This window comes from Hyperolius riggenbachi, chromosome 3 (assembly GCF_040937935.1).
Source record: "Hyperolius riggenbachi isolate aHypRig1 chromosome 3, aHypRig1.pri, whole genome shotgun sequence".
NCBI classification, from domain to species: Eukaryota; Metazoa; Chordata; class Amphibia; order Anura; family Hyperoliidae; genus Hyperolius; species Hyperolius riggenbachi.
Genome location: NC_090648.1, coordinates 388,203,924 through 388,227,221, shown reverse-complemented (window position 1 = coordinate 388,227,221; position 23,298 = coordinate 388,203,924). Strand labels below are relative to the sequence as shown.

The 23,298-nt window shown below is 44.8% G+C and overlaps 1 protein-coding gene across 4 annotated transcripts in view; it reads right to left on the bottom strand.

Annotated features, from left to right (window-relative positions):
* The window catches only part of SPDL1 (spindle apparatus coiled-coil protein 1), a 348,087-nt gene that overhangs the window by 132,608 nt on the left and 192,181 nt on the right, over positions 1-23,298 (bottom strand). For all 4 annotated transcript variants that reach the window (XM_068277409.1, XM_068277407.1, XM_068277406.1 and 1 more), the window contains one exon: positions 14,323-14,463. In XM_068277409.1, the coding sequence (XP_068133510.1) occupies positions 14,323-14,463 (141 nt within the window). The remainder of the gene's footprint in view (positions 1-14,322; positions 14,464-23,298) is intronic.

The following is a 23,298-nucleotide window of genomic DNA, read 5'->3' as shown; positions in this document are numbered from 1 at the left end:
AATCTATTTTCTCAAAAACGAAGTTCTTTTTTAATTTTTTTTTTTACATTGTAGCCACTTCTCACCTTTATAATCCATGCAATTTTGGCGATTGTAGAATGTATGGGGGGGGGGGGGGGGGGTTGCTATTAACGTTAAAGTCAAATCCATGATCACGGATTCTGCTTTTAATCACAGTTAAAATCGAATTTGGATTTGGACATCAAATCTGGATCACGATCACGGCGTATCCGGATTTCGATACTGCCGTGGCCAGATTTACTCGAATTGGAGGTATCCGAGCATCACTGTTTAACTGCCATGCAACTGGTGATAAGAGATCAAAAGCAGCCTGGCACTACAGTGTTAGTCCTAGGTTTTCGAGCTGGTGTAGCACAGTGGTACAGTCAGTACTCCTTCCCTGTACAGGATCTTCTCCAAAAAATGCCAAAATCATCAATATTAAAACAATAAAAGGCTTGAACTACTTCAGTTGTAGTGTAATGAATCTAAAATATATGAAAGTCTAATGTTTATTAGTACATTACAGAAAATAATGAACTTTATCACAATATGCTAATTTTTGAGAAGATCCTGTATATTCTGGCCTATGCGAAGCTTGCTCAGGTGTGCAGTAATCAGTATCGTAGTAGGTAGATAAAGGTAGAGAAACCGGCACTGCTTCTTAGGCTCATTTATTCAAATATGTAGAAAAAAATTAGAAACATCTTGTGTACATGCGTACAAGCATACAAAGATTAAAAAAAAACATACCCTTTAGGGGAAGGTGACTTGGATTGGTAGTAGGTGGGGTGAGCGGTGGGTGCTCGGGTGCTGATGCCTTACGGCCGTTTCACACTAAATGCGCGTCTACGGAGGCTGCAAAACGGGGTCTAAAGGTTAGCTTCATTTAAAGCCCACTAATCTCGGCAAACGCCGTTTTAGCCCTGCCCATCTATATCCTGTTTCCTCTGTGTTGCTCTGAAGCGCTTCTGCGCTTCAGACTGTTTCCATGGAAGCAGGGGACTCCCTGGTGTACGTCATCACGCCAGCCTGTATTAGGTGGCGGCCGTCATGTGTATTGCGGACATTTGTAAGTGTGGGATACCATAGCCGCGCTTAGGCGGCATCTTGTGTCCAAAAATGGAACTGCGACTCCACGACATACAGCATATAGGCAATAGAAAAAGAAGGGGGAGGTTGTAAAACCAAGTCAATAAAAATTGGATCAAGAGTGAATAAAAGTGAAACAAAAGTGGAATAAAAGTGGAATGAGATTGAAATCAAGGTGAAAAAGCTACGTTATGTAGAAACGCAGAATTGGTATAAAAAAAAAAAGTGTAGAAAACGTGGATATAAAACAAACATAAGTTTACCCATTTGTGTATATCATGAATGTTGCAGGTGCCACTTGGCACAAAGTGGGTGTATAAGGGAGTGCGATACTAAGAATTCCATAAGGAATATAATTGTGCTAGTATGTGGTAGTGACTATCTATCATATCACATACAATCCATTTCATGGGGCCCCCTCTCTGTACTCCCTGTTTCTGGGATAGAGGTGGGGTCCCATCCGAAAAGGATGAGCGTTTAAATAGGGGAGGGAAAGGAGCTATATAGGGCCACCAATACTTTAAATTCAAAGCATGTCAGATGCAACCTATGTTAGTGTTACAGTAAGGCAGGGAACACACTTGACAGTTTTCGTATTAATCGTATTAATCAATGGGCTAGTACACACTTACTGTGTTGTTCGCACGCAGAAAAAAAACTGACATTCTGCATGATGACTCTGCACATTTTGGCAGTTTTCTCTATCAATGACGTCAGCTGCTATGAAAACGTGCGCGTTTTCCTGCATGGAAACACACTTGGTGTGCAGAAAAAGTACGCAGAAAAACGCACGCAGAAAACTGAAAGTCAAGTGTGTTCCCTGCCTTAAGCAAAGAAAAAAAAGGGGGGATAAAAGTCCCATATTTTTATATATGGAGAAAGGATAGCCATGCATGGACCGACTGTCAATCACGGCTGCATGGCTGCTATCTACATCAAGCGTCCAAGAAACACGAGAGGCCTGTGTGATCATTCAGCCCTAAAGGCCCCATTGCATCAGTCCTCAAGATTAGTAGAGCTTCTTCGCGTTTCAGAATTTTTTCTCGATTGCCTCCTCTAGATGGAGGTTGAACGTGTACTAGACCTGCAAAGTTTAAAGTGTGTTTGGGTCACTTCTGTGATCCGTTCTTATGTGCTCTATGACTCGAGGTGAGCCTTTGCCTGAGGATATTGAATTGAAATCTGGTTGAACTCGATGGACGTATGTCTTTTTTCAACCAAAATAACTATGAAATGTTCCCTAAATTTCTCACTAAGCATTCTTCTTGTTTCTCCTATGTAGAACATACCGCAGCGGCACCACAGGGCGTAGACCACAAATTTTGTTTTTGCACGTAAAAAAGGCCCATATCTGGCGTGAGACGGGGCCCAATCGCACTTGCGTCCCCGTCGCCAATTGTCCGCAGGATTTACATCAGCCGCATCTGTGGTTTCCCTGTGGTTGCCCCCTGCGGAGCCAGTCACTACCATCTGGTGAGGTAAACTCACTCCTACTTATTAACCACTTGAGGACCACAGTCTTTTCACCCCTTAAGGACCAGAGCCTTTTTTTCCATTCAGACCACTGCAGCTTTCACGGTTTATTGCTCGGTCATACAACCTACCACCTAAATGAATTTTACCTCCTTTTCTTGTCACTGATACAGCTTTTTTTTTGTCACTAATAAGATTTTTTTTTTGGTCACAAGTTAGCGGAAATTGATTTTAATTGTGTTTTTTCACAAAGTGTAAATTTCCGCTAACTTGTGACAAAAAATAAAATCTTCTATGAACTCACCATACCCCAAGGTATTCTGTTAGGAGTATGGTGAGTTCATAGAAGATTTTTTTTTTTGTCACAAGTTAGCGGAAAATGACACTTTGTGAAAAAAAAACAAAAAAAAAAACAATACAAATCAATTTCCGCTAACTTGTGACAAAAAATAAAATCTTCTATGAACTCATCATACACCTAACAGAATACCTTGGGGTGTCTTCTTTCTAAAATGGGGTCACTTGTGGGGTTCCTATACTGCCCTGGCATTTTAGGGGCCCTAAACCGTGAGGAGTAGTCTGGAAACCAAATGCCGCAAAATGACCCTTGAAATCCTAAAGGTACTCATTGGACTTTGGGCCCCTTAGCGCAGTTAGGGTGCAAAAAAGTGTCACACATGTGGTATCGCCGTACTCAGGAGAAGTAGTATAATGTGTTTTGTGGTGTATTTTTACATATAACCATGGTGGGTGGGAGAAATATCTCTGTAAATGACATATTTTTGATTTTTTTTTAAACACAATTGTCCATTTACAGAGAGATTTCTCCCACCCAGTATGGGTATGTGTAAAAATACACCACAAAACACATTATACTACTTCTCCGGAGTACGGCGATACCACGTGTGACACTTTTTTGCAGCCTATGTGCGCTAAGGGGCCCAACGTCCTATTCACAGGTCATTTTGAGGCATTTGTTTTCTAGACTACTCCTAACGGTTTAGGGCCCCTAAAATGCCAGAGCAGTATAGGAACCCCACAAGTGACCCCATTTTAGAAAGAAGACACCCAAAGGTATTCCGTTAGGTGTATGGTGAGTTCATAGAAGATTTTATTTTTTGTCACAAGTTAGTGAAAAAAAACAATAAAAATCAATTTCCGCTAACTGTTGACAAAAAATAAAATCTTCTATGAACTCGTCATACACCTAACAGAATACCTTGGGGTGTCGTTTTTCTAAAATGGGGTCACTTGTGGGGTTCCTATACTGCCCTGGCATTTTACGGGCCCAAAACCGTGAGTAGTCTGGAAACAAAATTTCTCAAAATGACTGTTCAGGGGTATAAGCATCTGCAAATTTTGATGCCAGGTGGTCTATGAGGGGGCAAATTTTGTGGAACCGGTCATAAGCAGGGTGGCCTCTTAGATGACAGGTTGTACTGGGCCTGATCTGATAGATAGGGGTGCTAGGGGGTGACAGGAGGTAATTGATGGGTGTCTCAGGGGGTGGTTAGAGGGGAAAATAGATGCAATCAATGCACTGGGGAGGTGATTGGAAGGGGGTCTGAGGGTTTGGCCGAGTGATCAAGAGCCCACACGGGGCAAATTAGGGCCTGATCTGATGGGTAGGTGTGCTAGGGGGTGACAGGAGGTGATTGATGGGTGTCTCAAGAGTGATTAGAGGGGGGAAATAGATGCAAGCAATGCACTGGCAGTGCACTGGGGTCTGAGGGCGTTTTGAGGGTGTGGGCGGGTGATTGGGTGCCCTAGGGGCAGATAGGGGTCTAATCTGATGGGTAGCAGTGACAGGGGCTGATTGATGGGTGATCAGTGGGTGATTAGATGGCAGAACAGATGTAAACAATGCACTTTGGAGGTGATCTGAGGGTAGGTCTGGGGCAATCTGATGGTGTGGGTGGGTGATCAGATTGCCCGCAAGGGGCAGGTTAGGGGCTGATTGATGGGTGGCAGTGACAGGGGGTGATTGATGGGTGATTGACAGGTGATCAGTGGGTTATTACAGGGAAGAACAGATGTAAATAATGCACTGGCGAATTGATAAGGGGGGATCTGAGGGCAATCTGAGCGTGTGGGTGGGTGATTGGGTGCCCGTAAGGGGCAGATTAGGGTCTAATCTGATGGGTAACAGTGACAGGTGGTGATCGGGGGTGATTGATGGGTAATTAGTGGGTGTTTAGGGTAGAGAACAGATGTAAACACTGCACTTGGAAGGTGATCTGATGTCGGATCTGCGGGCGATCGATTGGTATGGGTGGGTGATCAGATTGCCCGCAAGGGGCAGGTTAGGGGCTGATTGATGGGTGGCAGTGACAGGGGGTGATTGATAGGTGATTGGCAGGTGATCGGGGGGATAGATGCATACAGTACACAGGGGTGGGGGGGGGGGGGGGGTCTGGGGAGAATCTGAGGGGTGGGGGGGTTATCAGGAGGGAGCAGGGTGCAGTTTAGGGTTAAAAAAAAATAGCGTTGACAGAAAGTGACAGGGAGTGATTGATGGGTGATTGTGTGCTAACAGTGGTCTGGGGAGTGGTCTGGGGGGTGGGCAGGGGGGGGGTCTGAGGGGTGCTGTGGGCGATCAGGGGGCAGGGGAATCAGTGTGCTTGGGTGCAGACTAGGGTGGCTGCAGCCTGCCCTGGTGGTCCCTCGGACACTGGGACCACCAGGGCAGGAGGCAGCCAGTATAATAGGCTTTGTATACATTACAAAGCCTATTATACACTGTACGTGCGGCGATCCGGGTGCTAGTAACCCGCCGGCGCTTCCGAACGGCCGGCGGGTTACAGTGCGAGGGGGGCGGAGCCAGTCGCCGGCGGCTGATCGCGTCACGAATGACGCGATCGCCGCATAACCACGCCTGTCGCCGCCGCCTCCGCCGATGGGCCTATTGCGGTCGTTTAGGCCCAGTCTTTGCCGCCGCCCATCGGCTAGGGGCGGTCGGCAAGCGGTTAAAGAGCCCACTGTCGGTGACTTCCTCATGGAGTAAAGGGGACCACCCTATGCAATTCCTTTTAAAAGTGGGTCTCTCAATAAGATGTTCCAGTTCCTCAACAGTCACTATAATAACTTCTGTCATATTCGTATGCTCAAAGGAAAAAAAGGGGCTCTTCTGTCCCCTACATGAGTTCCATCTTTCTTGCATCTTCTGTGCAGCAAAGAACATCTGACCCGGGCTTGTGCTTTCCTGTGCGCTGTTTGAATGGTCTCTGGGTCATATCCCGTCTAACAGCCTCATACCCAGTTTCTCCGACTGTTGTCGAAAGTCATCGTCGCATTCATTGTTCCTGCGCAGTCTGAGGAAAGGTAGGGCTCGTGTGACATGTTGGGGGTGAAAGCTCTGTCTATGCAATAAGGAATTAGAGGCCGTAGGTTTCCTATATCCCTTTGATATCAACCTATCTTGTACATCTAGTTCTAGGTCTAAAAAGGCAACTCTCTTGGTGTCCAGGACTGACGTGAAGGCCATATTGACATCATTATTATTAATGTAAATCATAAAGTTTTAAAATGATTCACGAGTCCCGGACCAGAACACCAGGATGTCGTCCATGTACCTGGACCACATCCTGAGATGCCCCCTAAATGGGTTGAGCTCCGAATGGACATGGAGCTCCTCCCACCATGCCAGAAAAATATTGGCGTATGTACAGGAGACAAAATCTAAACATTTATATACATACGCCTTGTAGTCATCATTTTGGTCAGTTTTATCCAAAAAATGTTTGACCGCTTTAAGTCCCAGCTCGTGGGGTATCCGGCTATATAAACTCTCCACGCCAATGGTACCTAACAAGTCCCCTTCATGCCATTTAAGGTTCTCAAGACCCTTTAGGACATCTAAAGAATCTGCAAGATGGGAAGGGATTATGTCCAAAAGGGGTCTAAGGACATGGTCCAGATACCTGGACAGCCTCTCCGTGGTTGAACCGATGCCAGAGACAATCGGTCGACCCAGAGGGCTGGTCCGGGACTTGTGAATCTTGGGGATATGATACCATATAGGCTTAACAGGATGGGATGGCAAGAGACTATTCACCAGGTATGATGTCAATATGCCCCTCTCAACCCCCTTTCTCAGGAGGGATCTCAAGAGAGCCACATGATGTCTCGTTGGGTCCCCCGAGAGTGGTTGGTAGACTCTCCTATCTCCTGTCTAAGGGCTTCCTCCTTGTACTGTATTGCAGACATTATGACGATAACCCCTCTTTTGTCCGACCTTTTCACCTGCAGGTCTGGTCACGATCTTAGCCATTTCAATGCTTTATTTTCCTTATCTGAAATGTTTGGCTTAGCCTTAGGATATATAACTGCTTTCATTTCTTCTTCGACCGTTTTTGGAAATATGTCCATACCTGACTCAGGTTGAACTGGGAACGGTGCTACAGATTTACAGGGTCTGAACGGAGGAGTAGTAGAGATTGTTAGTTCTTTCTGGTCTGCCTTAAGAGGCGATTCTTGCCTTTTTTCCTCATCCTGGACATTCTTCTCCAGTTCTTTTAAAATCTCTAAGTTTATAGCATCTTGGCGATCCCAATGAATGCTCGGGCTAAACCCAAGGGGGCTCACTGTGGTGGTACCCCACCCCATAATTTCACCTCTTTTCTGTGCTTCCTCTTGTATGTATATATAGGTAATGCTTACTTTGTACTTACTGTACCTGATTGTATGTGTTGTAGGATCGCATGTTTGTGTTGTACCATCACCGACCCTGTATGAGCCAAAAACAATTCCGGGTACAACCCCCGTTGTACTTGGCGAAATAAACGATTCTGATTCTCTTTTTTGGCATATTGCAATTGTATGTTTAGACGTCTCACATTTTTATACAGGTCAATCTTGAATCTTGCAAAATCAAAATTATTTGTGAGTAGTTTAGACCTCTTTGTAACAGGGTTATAGTTCCATCCGGTAGATCCTCTCCTGACAAGTTCAAGATCTCCAACGGTTGTTCATCATGCCTCCCTAAGACCAGTTCTTCCTCCTTTTGGGGTTCCCGTGGTATATCTGGTCTGTTTGGCCTTCCTCTTTTGTTTTTGCCTTCTTTTTCCCTCTGCCCCTTTTTGTGCTCAGTTGCAAGTCATTACTTCTGTTTTAGGCTAGAACACATAGTGATGTCCACTATGTCCAGTCAAGATGTTGATGTAAATACGTATTCCGATGAGAATAGCTCTAGGCTATGAGACGGGATATGACCCAGAGACCATTCAAACAGCGTACAGGAAAGCACAAGCCCAGGACAGATGTTCTTTGTTGCACAGAAGGGTTAAGAAAGAGGGAACTCATGTAGGGGACAAAAAAGTCCCTTTTTCCTTTGAGCATACGAGTATGACAGATGTTATTAAGGAGACTGTTAAGAGAAACTGGGACATCTTATTGAGAGACCCACTTTTGAAAGGAATTGCAGAGGGAGGTCCCCTTTTCTCCATGAGGAAGTCACCGACAGTGGGCTCTTTAATAAGTAGGAGTGAGTTTACCTCACCAGATGGTAGTGACTGGCTCCGCAGGGGGCAACCACAGGGAAACCACAGATGCGGCCGATGTAAATCCTGCGGACAATTGGCGACGGTGACGCAAGTGCGATTGGGCCCCGTCTCACGCCAGTTACGGGCCTTTTTTACGTGCAAAAACGAAATTTGTGGTCTACGCCCTGTGGTGCCCCTGCGGTATGTTCTACATAGGAGAAACAACAAGAATGCTTAGTGAGAGATTTAGGGAACATTTCATAGTTATTTTGGTTGAAAAAAGACATACGTCCATCGAGTTCAACCAGATTTCAATTCAATATCCTCAGGCAAAGGCTCACCTCGAGTCATAGAGCACATAAGAACGGATCACAGAAGTGACCCAAACACTTTAAACTTTGCAGGTCTAGTACACGTTCAACCTCCATCTAGAGGAGGCAATCGAGAAAAAATTCTGAAACGCGAAGAAGCTCTACTAATCTTGAGGACTGATGCAATGGGGCCTTTAGGGCTGAATGATCACACAGGCCTCTCGTGTTTCTTGGACCCTTGATGAAGATAGCAGCCATGCAGTCGTGATTGACAGTCGGTCCATGCATGGCTATCCTTTCTCCATATATAAAAATATGGGACTTTTTTATCCCCCCTTTTTTTTCTTTGCTTTACTGTAACACTAACATAGGTTGCATCTGACATGCTTTGAATTTAAAGTAGTGGTGGCCCTATATAGCTCCTTTCCCTCCCCTATTTAAACGCTCATCCTTTTCGGATGGGACCCCACCTCTATCCCAGAAACAGGGAGTGCAGAGAGGGGGCCCCATGAAATAGGTTTTATGTGATATGATAGTCACTACCACGTACTAGCACAATTATATTCCATATGGAATTCTTAGTATCTCACTCCCCTATACACCCACTTTGTGCCAAGTGGCACCTGCAACACACATGATATACACAAATGGGTAATTTTATGTTTGTTTTATATTCACGGTTCGGTTTCTACACCTTTTTAATACCAATTCTGCGTTTCTACATAACATAGCTTTTTCACCTTGATTTCTCTCATTCCACTTTTATTTCACTTTTATTCACTCTTGATCTAATTTTTATTCACTTGGTTTTACAACCTCCCCCTTCATTTTCTATTGCCTATATGCTGTATGTCGTGGAGTTGCAGTTCCATTTTTGGACACAAGATGCCGCCTAAGTGCGGCTATGGTATCCCACACTTACAAGCATCCGCAATACATGCGACGGCTGCCACCTAATACAGGCTGGCATGATGACGTACACCAGGGAGCCCCCTGCTTCCATGGTAACAGTCTGAAGCGCTTCAGAGCAACACGGAGGAAGCAGGAAATAGATGGGCGGGGCTAAAACTGCGTTTGCCAAGATCAGTGGGCTTTAAATGAAGCTAACCTTGAGACCCCGCTTTGCAGCCTCCGTAGAAGCGCATATGGGGCTTGATTCACTATGCGGTGCTAACCTACTTAGCACGTCTAAAGTCTTTAGGCGCGCTAACCAGGGTGCCAAGTAGGTTAGCACCGGATTTCTCAATCAGATCGCACGCTAAGTACTGCGCGCAAAGTTTTGCGCGCGCAAATTCCTATGCGCGCGCTAAGTCCCATAGGCTTTAATGTGCACTTCGCGCGGAGCGCCCTGCACTCTGTGTGCGTAAAGTTTATACGGTTCGCGTGCAAATTAGCGCGCGAAAAGCTCTTTTTGGCGTGCTAAGGGCGTATTCACAGGCGTGCTAACAGTTAGCACCGCTTTGTGAATCAAGCCCATAGTGTGAAACGGTGTGAAATCCACCAACTACCAATCCATGTCACCTTCCCCCAAAGGGTATGTGTTTTTTTAATTTTTGTATGCTTGTACGCATGTACACAAGATGATTCTAATTTTTTCTACATATTTGAATAAATGAGCCTAAAATGCAGTGCCGGTTTCTCTACCTTTATCTACCTACTACAATACTTATCCAACTGCCATCTGGAATTTGGAAGGAATTTTTCCCTTATTGGCCATGACTTTATAAAGTTTGTTGCCTTCCCCTGGATTAACTGGGGTAGGTGCGGGTTCAGGACAATTTTTCTTTAACCTTTTCTGGTTGCACTTGATGGATAGAAGTCTTTTTTCAATGAAACTTTGCAAAAAAAAAAATCAGACTGTAGCTGCAAGCATCCGTTTAGTTTTAAAGTGTACTAGAGACGTTAACTTCTATAGGTCTGATACTTACCCGGGGCTTCCTCCAGCCCCATAAGCTCGACTGAGTCCCACGGTCTGCATCTCAGCGGCAATCAGCCCTGGTAACAGGCTCAGTCGGACGGACCTCCCACACATGCACAGTAGACCTGGACAGACGTGACTGAACCTGTTACCGGGACTGATTGCAACTGAACGGCAGACAGCGGGAGGATAGCGTTGGACTCAGGCGAGCTTATGGGGCTAGAGGAAGTCCCACGTATCAAATCTTTAGGAGTTAATGTTTCTGGTTTCCTTTAACTTTGTGATCTAAGAAGGCTTAATTAGTGAGGAAGCGCTTTATTAGGGATGATCAATGAGATGCAAATATTTCCAAGTTTATGCACATTTTTATGCAAATATATGCAGTTTGAAAATGGACCAATCAATTTAAACCTGTTTAAAATTGATTGGTACATTTTCAAACTGCATATATTTAACCATTTCAGCCCGCGGGTATATTTCACCTTATGCATTCGAGCAATTTTCACCTCCCATTCATTCGCTAATAACTTTATCACTAATTATCACAATGAATTGATCTATATTTTTTCTAAATGCATTTTAAACAGGAATATTAAGAAAAAAAATGGAAAAATGTATTTCTCAGTTTTCGGCCATTACAGCTTTAAAATAATACATGATTAAAACCTATGTATTATATTTGCCCATTTGTCCCCATCACAATGTATGGCGCCAATATTTTACTTGGAAATAAAGGTGCATTTTTCAGTTTTGTGTCCTTCACCATTTACAAGCTAATAATTTAAAAAATGTTCGCAATATACCCTCTTCATATGCATATTAAAAAAGTTCAGACCCTTAGGTAACTGTTTTTTTCTTGTAATTTTTTTTTCATTACAAATTTTGTTTGGGTAATTTTTGGTGTGGGAGGTAAACAGTTTTAAATGTAATAATGTGGGTTTATTTTATAAAAAAAGGTATGTGGATGTAGTTTTACTATTTGGCCACAGTGAATTTTTTTTTTTTAGCCCTGGAAGCGAAGCGCTCGCTTCCAGGAAGCATATGGAGGATGGAAACTTTTTTTTTGTCAGAATGACCGTGGCCTCTGATAAGAAGCTGCTGGTTTTTCTGCCGGGGACTATGTTCCCATTCATTGCTCTCCGGGCTACCGGGGGGCGGCACAGAAGTGTGCCCGATCGCACGCTGCAGCACAGCAGCAGCCGCCTAGACGTGACAATCATGTCCAGGCGGCATAAATGGTAAAGGTTTAAATTGATTGGTCCATTTTCAAACTGCATATATTTGCATAAACATTGCATACATTTGCATAAACTCAGAGATATTTGCATCTCATTGATCATCACTACTCTTTATTAGACAACCCACATCATGCTTGACATTGCTCCCTCTATTGTCGCCATTGACAAAAGGTAGGAGAAGTCAAATGTACTAGTGTGCATTTGTAACATTGGTTTTGGGAAATATTATGAAATTTTCCTTTGTTTCTCAGACTAAAATATTTAGAAGGTAAAACAGAGTGCCTAAATAAAAGAAGCAGCAAGGACACATCAGCGCTAAAGAAAGAGGGGGGGGGGGGGTTGAGAGGAATAAAAAGGACAAAGGAACACACAATTTCTCTAAATTTCTCATTATGTATCAAACTCATGATGGAAACTTTAGGAAATTAGGAAACAACCGTTGCTCAAGATTTTTAATGGAACTAAAAGATTACAATATCGAGTTCAGGGCCATATTGGCCAAGTTCTTGCATAAAGGGAAGAAGATGTGCACAATTTGCCATAGTGGAAAGAGCAAACTGATGGCAACAAATGTAAAATGGCTTGCTGAGCAAAGTTGCGATTATCCATTTTCTTTCCTTTAACCACCTAATCATAGTTACATAGTTATTTGGGTTAAAAAAAAGACATACATCCATCGAGTTCAACCAGAAAACAAAGTACATCACCAGCCTGCTCTCTCACATATCCCTGTTGATCCAGAGGCAGGCGAAAAACTCTTTCAAGGCATGGTCCAATTAGCCCCAAAAGGGAAAAAATTCCTTTCCGACTCCAGATGGCAATCAGATAAAATCCCTGGATCAACATCATTAGGCATTACCTAGTAATTATAGCCATGGATGTCTTTCATCTCACGGAAAGCATCTAAGCCCCCTTTAAATGCAGATATAGAATTTGCCAAACTACTTCCTGTGGCAACGCATTCCACATCTGAATCACTCTTACTGTAAAGAACCCTTTCCTAAATAAATGGCTAAAACGTTTTTCCTCCATGCGTAGATCATGTCCTCTAGTCCTTTGTGAAGGCCTAGGGACAAAAAGCTGACCCGCCAAGCTTTTATATTGCCCTCTGATGTATTTATACATTTTAATTAGAGCCCCTCTAAGGCGTCTTTTCTCTACAGTAAATAAACCCAGTTTATCTAACCTTTCTTGGTAAGTGAGACTTTCCATCCCTCGTATCAATTTTGTTGCTCGTCTCTGCACCTGCTCTAAAACTGCAATATCTTTCCTGTAATGTGGTGCCCAGAACTGAATTCCATATTTCCGATGTGACCTTACTAGAGAGTTGAACAGGAGCAATATTATGCTAGCATCTCGAGTTTTTATTTCCCTTTTAATGCACCCCAAAATTTTATTAGCTTTAGCTTCAGGGGCTTGGCATTGAATATGATTATTTAACTTGTTGTCGATAAGTACTCCTAAGTCCTTCTCCAAGTTTGATGTCCCCATCTGTATTCCATTTATTATGTATGGTGCTAGACCCATTGGTAAGACCAAAATGCATGACTTTACATTTTTCAGCATTGAATTTCATCTGCCATTTAAATATCCGTCCAGATAGGTTACACTGCTGTTGCTGCCTGGGGCGCGCGATCGTGCTCCTGCCGCCTTCCATTAGCCCGGAGATCAATGAATGGGAACCAAGTTCCCATTCATTGATCTAAGTCCCCGTATGAAAGACAGACACTGTGAAAGAGATGGCTCCGTCTTTCACAAAGCCCCTACTGTCTCATCTTCACATCACTTCTGTAGTGCGTAGTAATACTACGCATTTAGAAGTGGGACATCTTGTGGCCAAATAGTAAAATTGCATATAAAAATTTCCAGATAATGACTTTTTTTTTTACTTTTAAAATTAGTCCCTTACCTCCCACACTCCGATAGGTACACAACTATTTTTTTGTTAAAAAAATAAATATACAATAAATGTTTTTTTACATAAACTGTTACCTTAGGGACTGACTTTTTTTAAATATGTATGTAGTAAGGTATAGCACTGTCATTTTTTTAATTATGGGCTTGTAATAAGTGATGGATGCAAAACTGAAAAAATGCACCTTTATTTCCAAATAAAATATTGGCGCCATACATTGTGATAGGGACATAATTTAAACGGTGCAATAATCTGGACAAATGGGAAAATAAAATACATGGGTTTTAATTACGGTAGCACATATTTTAAAACTATAATGGCCGAAAACTGAGAAATAATGATTTTTTTCAATATCTTCCTGTTAAAATGGATATAAAATAATTCTTAGCAAAATGTACCACCAAAGAAAGCCTAAATGGTGGTGGATAGATAACATTTCATTGTGATAAGTAGTGATAAAGTTATTGGCGAATGAATGGGAGATGAAAGTTGCTCGGATGCATAAGGTGAAACGACACTGAAGGCTGAAGTGGTTAAAAGACTGTTTCATTGTCTCTACTCAATGACACCTTCATTGAAGTATGCCAGAGCTCAAATCTATAAATTATTGACCCTTTTAATCTGTTCTGCTTTCAGAAGCCATGTACTGACAGGAAAGTGATTTATGGCTGTAATTACTTATTAGTAAGGGTTATGCGATAGTCTGACCCAGTCTGACCTGGACAGAAACTGTCACTTGCATACCTGATGTTTAACTCTTTCAGGAAAAAAATAGAACACAGCCTAGTTTGTGTGCTTGGCACTATACATACTGTATACACATGTCTATCTCATGTAACATGTCACATTGGTTGTCCTAAGCTAAAATAGAGCCTCAATTCCCCCACACACAAACCTGATATTTTTCCAGTTGCCGCACTTTCATAAGTAGTTTTTCTATTTCACTGTTCTTTTGAGAAATCATAGACTGTAGCCTCTCCAGCTGTTCGGGATCTGTTTGGGAACCCTTTAGCTGCAACAAGGTTGCTATTTGGACCTATAAGACAAGAAACCAAGGAAAAAATAAAAACTTTTGAAGCATAAAAAAATATGCATAGCTTTTTTTTTTTTTTACATAAAACTAACACTTAAAGCATATCTGAAGTGACATACAAAGGGTGCACATACCCTACTAAGAAAAGTCCCTTTCTATTTTCTAGTACAATTTATGCAGAGAGGCTGGCACCACACCAAAGTAGCAGTAAAAAGACTAGCTCTTTATTTGAATGCCATTAAAATGACATAAAAGGCAGTCAACATAGGCCATGGCGGCGACAGCCCACCGTTTTGAGATGATATAGCTCTTTCTCAAGCCGCCCAGCCTCACTAAAAACTTCAACTGCACAAGCTTATATAGTAACAAAGTTTCTCGTTAGTCAATCAGTTTAAAGCATGACATTGAATGCTGGGGCAGTCGTGATTGGGGCAGCTGAATATATGCTATTCATGCATGTATGCTGCGAGCTGCCTCATGGGGCTGTGTATAGCTTTGTCTGCACATAGTGTCTTGCAGGCAGTGTCTTGCAGGCAGCAGTGTTTTTGTTTAACTCTTGTGTATGGGTTACTGTGGCAATGGTGGGAGTCATCACGCTGAGTGTCTGGTGTGCGTGCTTGCGGTTTCTTTCATGAGCAGGCATTGGAGGGCGGCCATTCTCATATTTCATTGGTTGACATGGCGCTTCTCCTCCCTCCGCTTGACGTCACAGTCAGCTAACCATTCTACGATATGCCTTCATTGATCCGTGCCGTGCTGCTGCGGGAGATCTACATCACCAGCTTTTGGATAGTAGGTCACTTCTTATATTTGGCTGTTCCCCTCAGGACCGCTCATGCTTTCGGGTAGATTTATTGGTGGCCATTAGTTTAAACTGATTGGCTAATGAGATGTTTTTAGTTGGCTGAGTGTACCTGAGGCTGACAGAGTTTGCAGGAATTATTCATGTCCCGCCCTTGTCGAGAGGTGGTGATAGGGAGAAACGACTGAAAAGGGAAGAAGCAATGCTGATTTTACAATCAGAAGCTATGGGACCTTTGGGTCTTAATAACCACACAGATTTATCCTGCTTTCTGGACCCTTGAAATTCCTTATCCCCTCCCTTATCCCTGGACCCTTCCCTTCCTCCCCTTCCCCCCTTTGTCTGCCTCAGGTACATGTATGTCATTAATTCAATGACTTTTTGATGGTCCCTTTTGTTGTTATTACTGTAGAGCGTGGTATAAAACCATTGATTCATCTACTCTCCCACCTCGTCCAAAGAAAGATTTTTTATATAGGCACAATTCAGTTCACATTGACACCAAGGGTAATCCACTAACTTTCACCCATTCAGGATCTCCTGATCGTCTAGCTGTACTATATGCTTTTTCTTTCCTTCTTTTTGTGCGTTGTATTCATGTTCTTTTCTTTCCCTCTTTTCTTCCCCTCTATCCTTCTAGCCTAAGGTGTGGATGTAACTGAGCTATGCCATACTCATTTTTGGCCATTAGAGGGAGCTTCTTTTCCTTCTTTGATGGCACTATTTTTACGCATGCGCCATGCATAATAATGCAGTACGCATGTATCCAATGGACACGCATACATTACTGGCGCCATGCGTAATTATATACGTGTGTGTCGCACAATGACGTACATGCGTCAATACGTACGCGCACACGTTGCGGACGTATGGGCGGCGCTACCACCGGAAGTGACGTCATACGCCGGCTCTGGATGATCTAAAACTAGAAGCCATTGCCCACATGGTTGTAGCCTCCGTGGAAGCGCTGTTCAGCGCGAAACGGCCGTCAGGCATCCAGTGCCCAGCACCCACCACCACCCACGCCTCTTCTCACAGGGTATGTGCTTCACCAATTGCAATTTAACTTGATGTTGTACAATTGCACATTTGCACTTTATGATGTTGTAGCAATAAATTGAACACCTGCAGCAGTGCCAGCTTTCCGATTTTCTTAATTTGCTTGTCATCAGAACCTCAAGCTTGAGCACGCAAACAGAGTGTTAAGAAGAGGTAAACCTGAGGTCCTCATACATCTACTGCAAGTCCTAGTGTTGAGTGGTATATGCTTGCCGCTGTAGTGCCAACCTCCTGTCTTCTTCTGCTTGCACTCAATACTTAGTCGGGAATCCTTTTGCAGAAATGACTGCTTCAATGTAGCGTGGCATGGAGGCAATCAGCCTGTGCACTGCTCAGGTGTTATGGAGGCCCAGGATGCTTCGATAGCAGCCTTAAGCTCATCCAGAGTGTTGGGTCTTGTGTCTCTCAACTGTCTATTCACAATATCCCACAGATTCTCTATGGGGTTCTGGTCAGGAGAGTTGGCATGCTAATTGCGCACAGTAATACAATGGTCAGTAAACCATTTACCTGTGGTTTTGGCACTGTGAGCAGGTGCCAGGTCATGCTGAAAAATTAAATCTTCATCTCCATAAAGCTTTTCAGCAGATGGAAGCATGAAGTGCTCCAAAATCTCCTGATAGCTAGCTGCATTGACCCTGCCCTTGATAAAACACAGTGGACCAACACCAGCAGCTGACATGGTACCCCAGACCATCACTGACTGTGGGTACTGGACATTGGACTTCAGGCATTTTGGCATTTCCCTCTCCCCAGTCTTAATAATAATAATAATAATAATCCGAACATTTGTATAGCGCTTTTCTCCTGTTGGACTCAAAGCGCTCAAGAGCTGCAGCCACTGGGGCACGCTCAAGAGGCCACCCTGCAGTGTTAGGGAGTCTTGCCTTGAACTCCTAACTGAATAGGTACTGACCCTAGCCAGGATTTGAACCCTGGTCTCCCATGTCAAAGGCAGAGCCCTTAACCAGTACACTATCCAGCCACTACCGGTCTTCCTCCAGACTCTGGCACTTTGATTTCCGAATGACATGCAAAAGTTGCTTTCATCCGAAAAAAGTACTTTGGACCACTGAGCAACAGCCCAGTGCTGCTTCTCTGTAGCCCAGGTCAGGCGATTCTGCCACTGTTTCTGGTTCAAAAGTGGCTTGACCTGGGGAATGCTGCACCTGTAGCCCATTTCCTGCACACGCCTGTACACGGTGGCTCTGGATCTTTCTACTTCAGACTCAGTCCACTGCTTCCGCAGGTCCCCCAAGGTCTGGAATCGGTCCTTCTCCACAATCTTCCTCAGGCTCCAGTCACCTCGTTGTGCAGCGTTTTCTGACACACTTTTTCCTTCCCACAGACTTCCCACTGAGGTGCCTAGATACAGCACTCTGGGAACAGCCTATTTGTTCAGAAATTTCTTTCTGTGTCTTACCCTCTTGCCTGAGGGTGTCAATGATGGCCTTCTGGACAGCAGTCAGGTCGGCAGTCTTACCCATGATTGCGGTTTTGAGTAATGAACCAGGCTGGGAGTTTTTAAAAGCCTCAGGAATATTTTGCAGGTGTTTAGAGTTTAATTAGTTGATTCAGATGATTAGGTTAATAGCTCGTTTAGAGAAGCTTTTCATGATATGCTAATTTTTTTAGATAAATATTAAAACAATAAAAGGCTTGAACTACTTCAGTTGTGTGTAATGAATCTAAAATATATGAAAGTCTAATGTTTATCAGTACATTACAGAAAATAATGAACTTTATCACAATATGCACATTTTTTGAGAAGGACCTGTAGATGAGTGCTCTTCCACCTTTCTTCTTCCACTTTTCTTCTGAATTTATTTTCTAGTACAGCAAGAGTAAAAAAAATAACTAGAGTTGTTATCTATGTAAATGAGCTTGCTAAACAGCTTCCCAAATTCAATTCATTTCCTAAAAAGTAAGCAAAAGCCAAAACAGCTGAGAAAGAGTGAGACAGTGCTTCTTAAGCGGTTTAACCACTTGCCAACCGCCTTAAGCCGATGGGCGTCGGCAAGGGCTGGGCTTAAACGACCGCAGTACGCCCATTGGCGGTGGCAGGCGTGGTTAGGCGGAGATCGCGTCAGCAATGACGCGATCTACCGCCGGCATCTGGCCCCGCAACCCGCCGGCCAATTAGCAGCGCCGGCGGGTTTCAAACAGCGCGATCAGGCCAATAGGAGAGGTATAATACACTTTGTTATTGTAACAAAGTGTATTATACTGGCTGCCTCCTCCGCTGATGGTCACTCGTCGTGCGACCATCAGAGAGGACAGGCAGCCTATAGATAAGTAAAAAAAAAAAAAAAAAACACAATTTGCCACACACAGATCGCCCACCCCAGCCCTCAGAACCCCCCCTGCTCACTCCAGCACACCACATTTTGCACCCAAGCACCCCCATAAAACCCATCAATCACTCCCTGTCACTATCTAGCGACGCTATCCCCTCGGTTAGGTCCCTAACTGCCCCCTAGGGTCCCCTGATCACCCCCCCTACCCTCAGATCCCCCCAGACTCCACTCCCAGACCCCCCTGTATACTGTATACAGCTGTATAGCTGCCTTACCCACTGATCACCTGTCTATCACCCATCTATCACCCCTTGTCACCACCACCAATCAGAGCAGACCCTAAACTGTCCCTTGGGGGCACCTGATCACCCACCCAGACCCTCAGATTGCCCTCAGACCTCCCCTCCTGATAACCTCCCCAGTGCATTGTTTACATCTATTCTCCCCTGTAATCCCTCACTGATCTCCTATCGTCACCCCCTGTGTCTGCCACCCACCAGATCAGGACCCAGTCTGCCCCGTGCGGGCACCTAATCAACCCCCACACCCTTAGATCGCCCTCACCCCCCCCCCCCTCAATCCCCTTCCCAGTGCATTGTATTTGATTGTGCTGTAATTGTATTTGTGCTGACATTGTATTTGATTGTGCTGACAACATATTTGATTGTCCCGTGATCGGCTTTGATTGTCCCGTGATTGGCTTTGATTGGCCTGTGATTGGCTTTGATTGGCCCGTGAATTGAGTGCCCTGTGATTGGCCTGCGATTGCTCTGTGATTGTTTCGGATTGCCTCTGATTCCCCACTCGCCACCACCCCCGTCACTATCCTAGTGATCTTATAACAGTGATCAGTGAAAACTGTCACTTTTTACTAGTGTTAGCAGTTAGGCAAGTTAGCTAGGCCCCTTTGTGTCAGTTAGTGCTCAGCCCACTGCACCACAGTCACTAATTAGCGTCATCACTGTCGCTAATCAACATTGGTACTATATAGTATCTGTAAGTGATCATTACTTTTCGCAGTCAGATCTATTAGGGTCACTAGGATCCACAAAGAAACGCAGTGTTTGCCAGATCAGGCCTGATCGTTCGCCTGCACTTTCGTTCAGCCCGCCCCACCGCAGTGACAGAATTTTTTTTCTGATCACTGCAAAAAACACTGTACAATAGCTGTGGCACTGTAAACCTCAGTTTTGATTTATTTTTTTATCAAAACTCAGTGACCACAGCTTTCTACCTCTCAAATACTCCCTTTTGCTAGGTAGGTGCTCTTTTTTTCTGGGTAGTCTCAGAGGAATACCCCCTAAATTTAGCAGTCCACCATGGCAAGAAAGGTGTATTCCGATGATGAGGTTCTCAGGTACATGGCCCAGTCGGATGAGGACGATTGGGACGCCTTATTCGACGAATCTTTCGGGTCAGAGTTTGAACCTGAATTGAGCAGTGGCTCACTGACTGATAGTGATGACGAGGTTGAGGTCCCGGCTAGAGCCAGGCGTACCACACCCCATGTTGTTGGACCGCAGGTGGCGCAGGATCGGCCTCAAGGGCAGCAGAGTGGTGTTCGTGCTGGTCTGAGATTTCATGGTGGGGCAGGCACCAGCAGCACAACATCTCCTGGACCTAGGAACCAGTACTTCCGTAGACCCTGAAATGGCAACAAAGAAATGGAATGGTCTGGCACTCTGGTTTAATTGTAGGCAACAATGACAAACACAAGATCTTCATGTGGTGAAGAACATGATAAAGCAAACAGCATTCATGTGTAAAATGTGTCATACCATGGTGGTTTGGTGGTGTCCGGGTGGTTTAATATGGGCTTTGCCCATTATATGTTCTTAGGAGATATGCCATGCTGGGAATAAATATGTGTCTCTCCTTTTTGGGACAGTCCTATAGCTCCCACACAACACTCACTTTTTGTGTACCAAATTTCCTTGGTTTTTCTTTCCTTTTTTTCCCCTTTTTCCTTCTTTTTTCTTTCTTTCCACACTTTCACTTCACCTGTTCGCACACTCTTTGGTACACGACCTCTCCTCTTTTCCCACCCCATTCTGATCTTCTTTGTTCCTCCCCCGCTCCTCTCAAACTTTGTTCGCTGGCCGCTATTTTAAAAAGCTAATAAGCTTTAATGTATGCGAAAATGTTTGCATTCATTTCCTGTTTCAAGCACACTATATACCTGCGTGCTTTTCTCTACAGGTTTGCCTGGCATTTTTGTCTCTGCCCTTCTTTGCCCGCATGCCGGACAGGGGAGGACTGAGGTTGCTATGACAACCAGTGTGGTGTACAGTGAGCGCTTGTTTAGCCGCTCCGTACACAACAAGAACTCCGCATGTCCTTATTGGTTAATCACCAGTAGCGACATGTATGACGCGTACATGCGTCACCGCTACAATGGCCATGCGTTCCACCAGCTTCTCTTCGGTATGGAGCGGGGTGATTACGGAATTCCGGAAGGGGTGGGTCTTTAGCGGCAGCACGGAAGCGCGTCATTACGCACTCCCTTATACACCGCGCTATGCTCTCCACATCTGTTGCACATCTTTGCCTCAGAAGAAGTTTGGCGTTTGCCACACGAAACGGTCGTCAGGCCGTGCACCTTACCGGCACACACACCTGCTGCCTCCCTTTCACACCCGGACACCACCAAACCACCATGGTATGACACATTTTACACATGAATGCTGTGTTTGCTTTATTGTGTCATGTTCTTCACCACATGAAGATCTTGTGTTTGTCATTGTTGCCTACAATTAAACCATAGTGCCAGACCATTCCTTTTCTTTGTTGCCATTTCAAGGACTTTTCTACTGTTTGGGTCTTGAGCACATGGTCCGTCTGGGTGTTTGGATCCTGTAGTGCCAGCCAACAGCAGCTTTGCCCGAGTGCCCGCTAGCTCTCCCACAAATTTGTACTTCCGTAGACCCTGGTGAAGTGGCGAGCACCAGCATGGAAGTTGAAACTGGTTCGGTGGCACGTGCAGTAAGATCCCAGTCGCAGCCACCAAGAAGACGGGCCCGTACTACCCCTAGTTTAGCAGAGGTGCTGGCAAACCCAAATTGGCAATCCCCTGATTCCGCCGCAAGCGTACTTCCCCCTTTAACAGCCCAGTCTGGAGTCCAGGTGGAGACAGATAATCTAGGATCGGCCATAGACTTTTTCTATCTGTCCTTCACCCAGGATCTCTTAGACTTAATTGTGGCAGAGACCAACCGTAAGGCCACACAATATATAACCGCCAATCCGGAAAAGTTCCTTGCCCAGCCTTTTCGGTGGAAACCAGTCCAAGTTTCCGAAATTAAAATTTTTTTGGGCCTTCTTCACACAGGACTAGTAAAGCAGAATGTGTTGCTGTCTTATTGGTCTAAGGACCCAGCATATCATGTTCCCCTGTACTCTGCTGCCATGTCCAGGACACGATTTGAGAACATCCTGCGCTTCCTGCACTTCAATAACAACGAAACCTGTCATCGAAGTGACCACCCTGCTTTTGACCGGCTCCACAAAATTCGACCCCTTATAGACCACCTGTCATCCAGATTTGCAGATGCTTATACCCCTGACCAGGACATCTGCGTAGACGAGTCCCTCATACGGTTTACCGGGCGCCTTCGCATCAAACAGTAAATCCCAAGCAAGCGCGCCCGGTATGGGGTGAAACTGTATAAGCTCTGTGAAAGGGCCACAGGCTATACATCTTATTTTAGGGTCTATGAGGGAAAAGACTCAAAATTGGAGCCGGTCGGATGCCCTGACTACCTGGGGAGCAGTGGAAAGGTTGTGTGGGACTTGGTGTCGCCCTTGTTCCAGAAGGGGTACCATCTTTTTGTGGATAATTATTACACAAGTGTGGCCCTCTTTCAGCACTTAAAAATAGAAAAAATCCGATGCTGTGGCACCGTGCGGCCTAGTCGCCGGGGCTTCCCCCACCGGCTCATTACCACCAGACTTGAACGGGGGCAGAGGGCCACCTTGTGTGCTGACAACCTGCTCTCGGTGAAATGGAAGGACAAGAGGGAGGTTTACTTCCTGTCTACCATTCACGCAGACACGACAGTTGAAATTCAACGGCGAACTGAGGTCATTGAAAAACCCCTTGTCGTCCACGAGTATAATACTAACATGGGAGGGGTGGACTTCAATGACCAGAGGTTAGCGCCCTATTTAGTTGCCCGAAGAACAAGACGCTGGTATAAAAAAGTCTTTTTACCTCATTCAATTGGCAATTTACAACAGCATTGTTCTCTACAGTAAGGCTGGGAGAACTGGATCGTTTATTCAATTTCATAAACAGATCGTGATGGAACTCCTGTATCCAGGAGGTGCCGTGGCCCAACCCCAAGTTGCAACTAGCCGGCTGCATGGAAGGCATTACGCCTATCCAATTCCGAGTACCCTAGGTCACAGAATCCGAAGAAAACGTTGTTGTGTCTGCAGCAGGGCTGGAATAAGGCGTGACACCACTGTTTATTGTCCCACCTGTCCTGACCAGCCTGGCCTATGCCTAGGGGAGTGTTTTGAGAGGTACCACAAGCAGGTACACTATTAGAGAGTAGGGAACTGCAGACACAGCGGTAGGCACACAAGGGTCTCTCAGTGCTATTTCACACTGCTGCGATGCGTTAGGGCAAAATGCCTAGCGAAAGTCACACTTTGTGGTCCCCCCTACGCCGGAAGTGC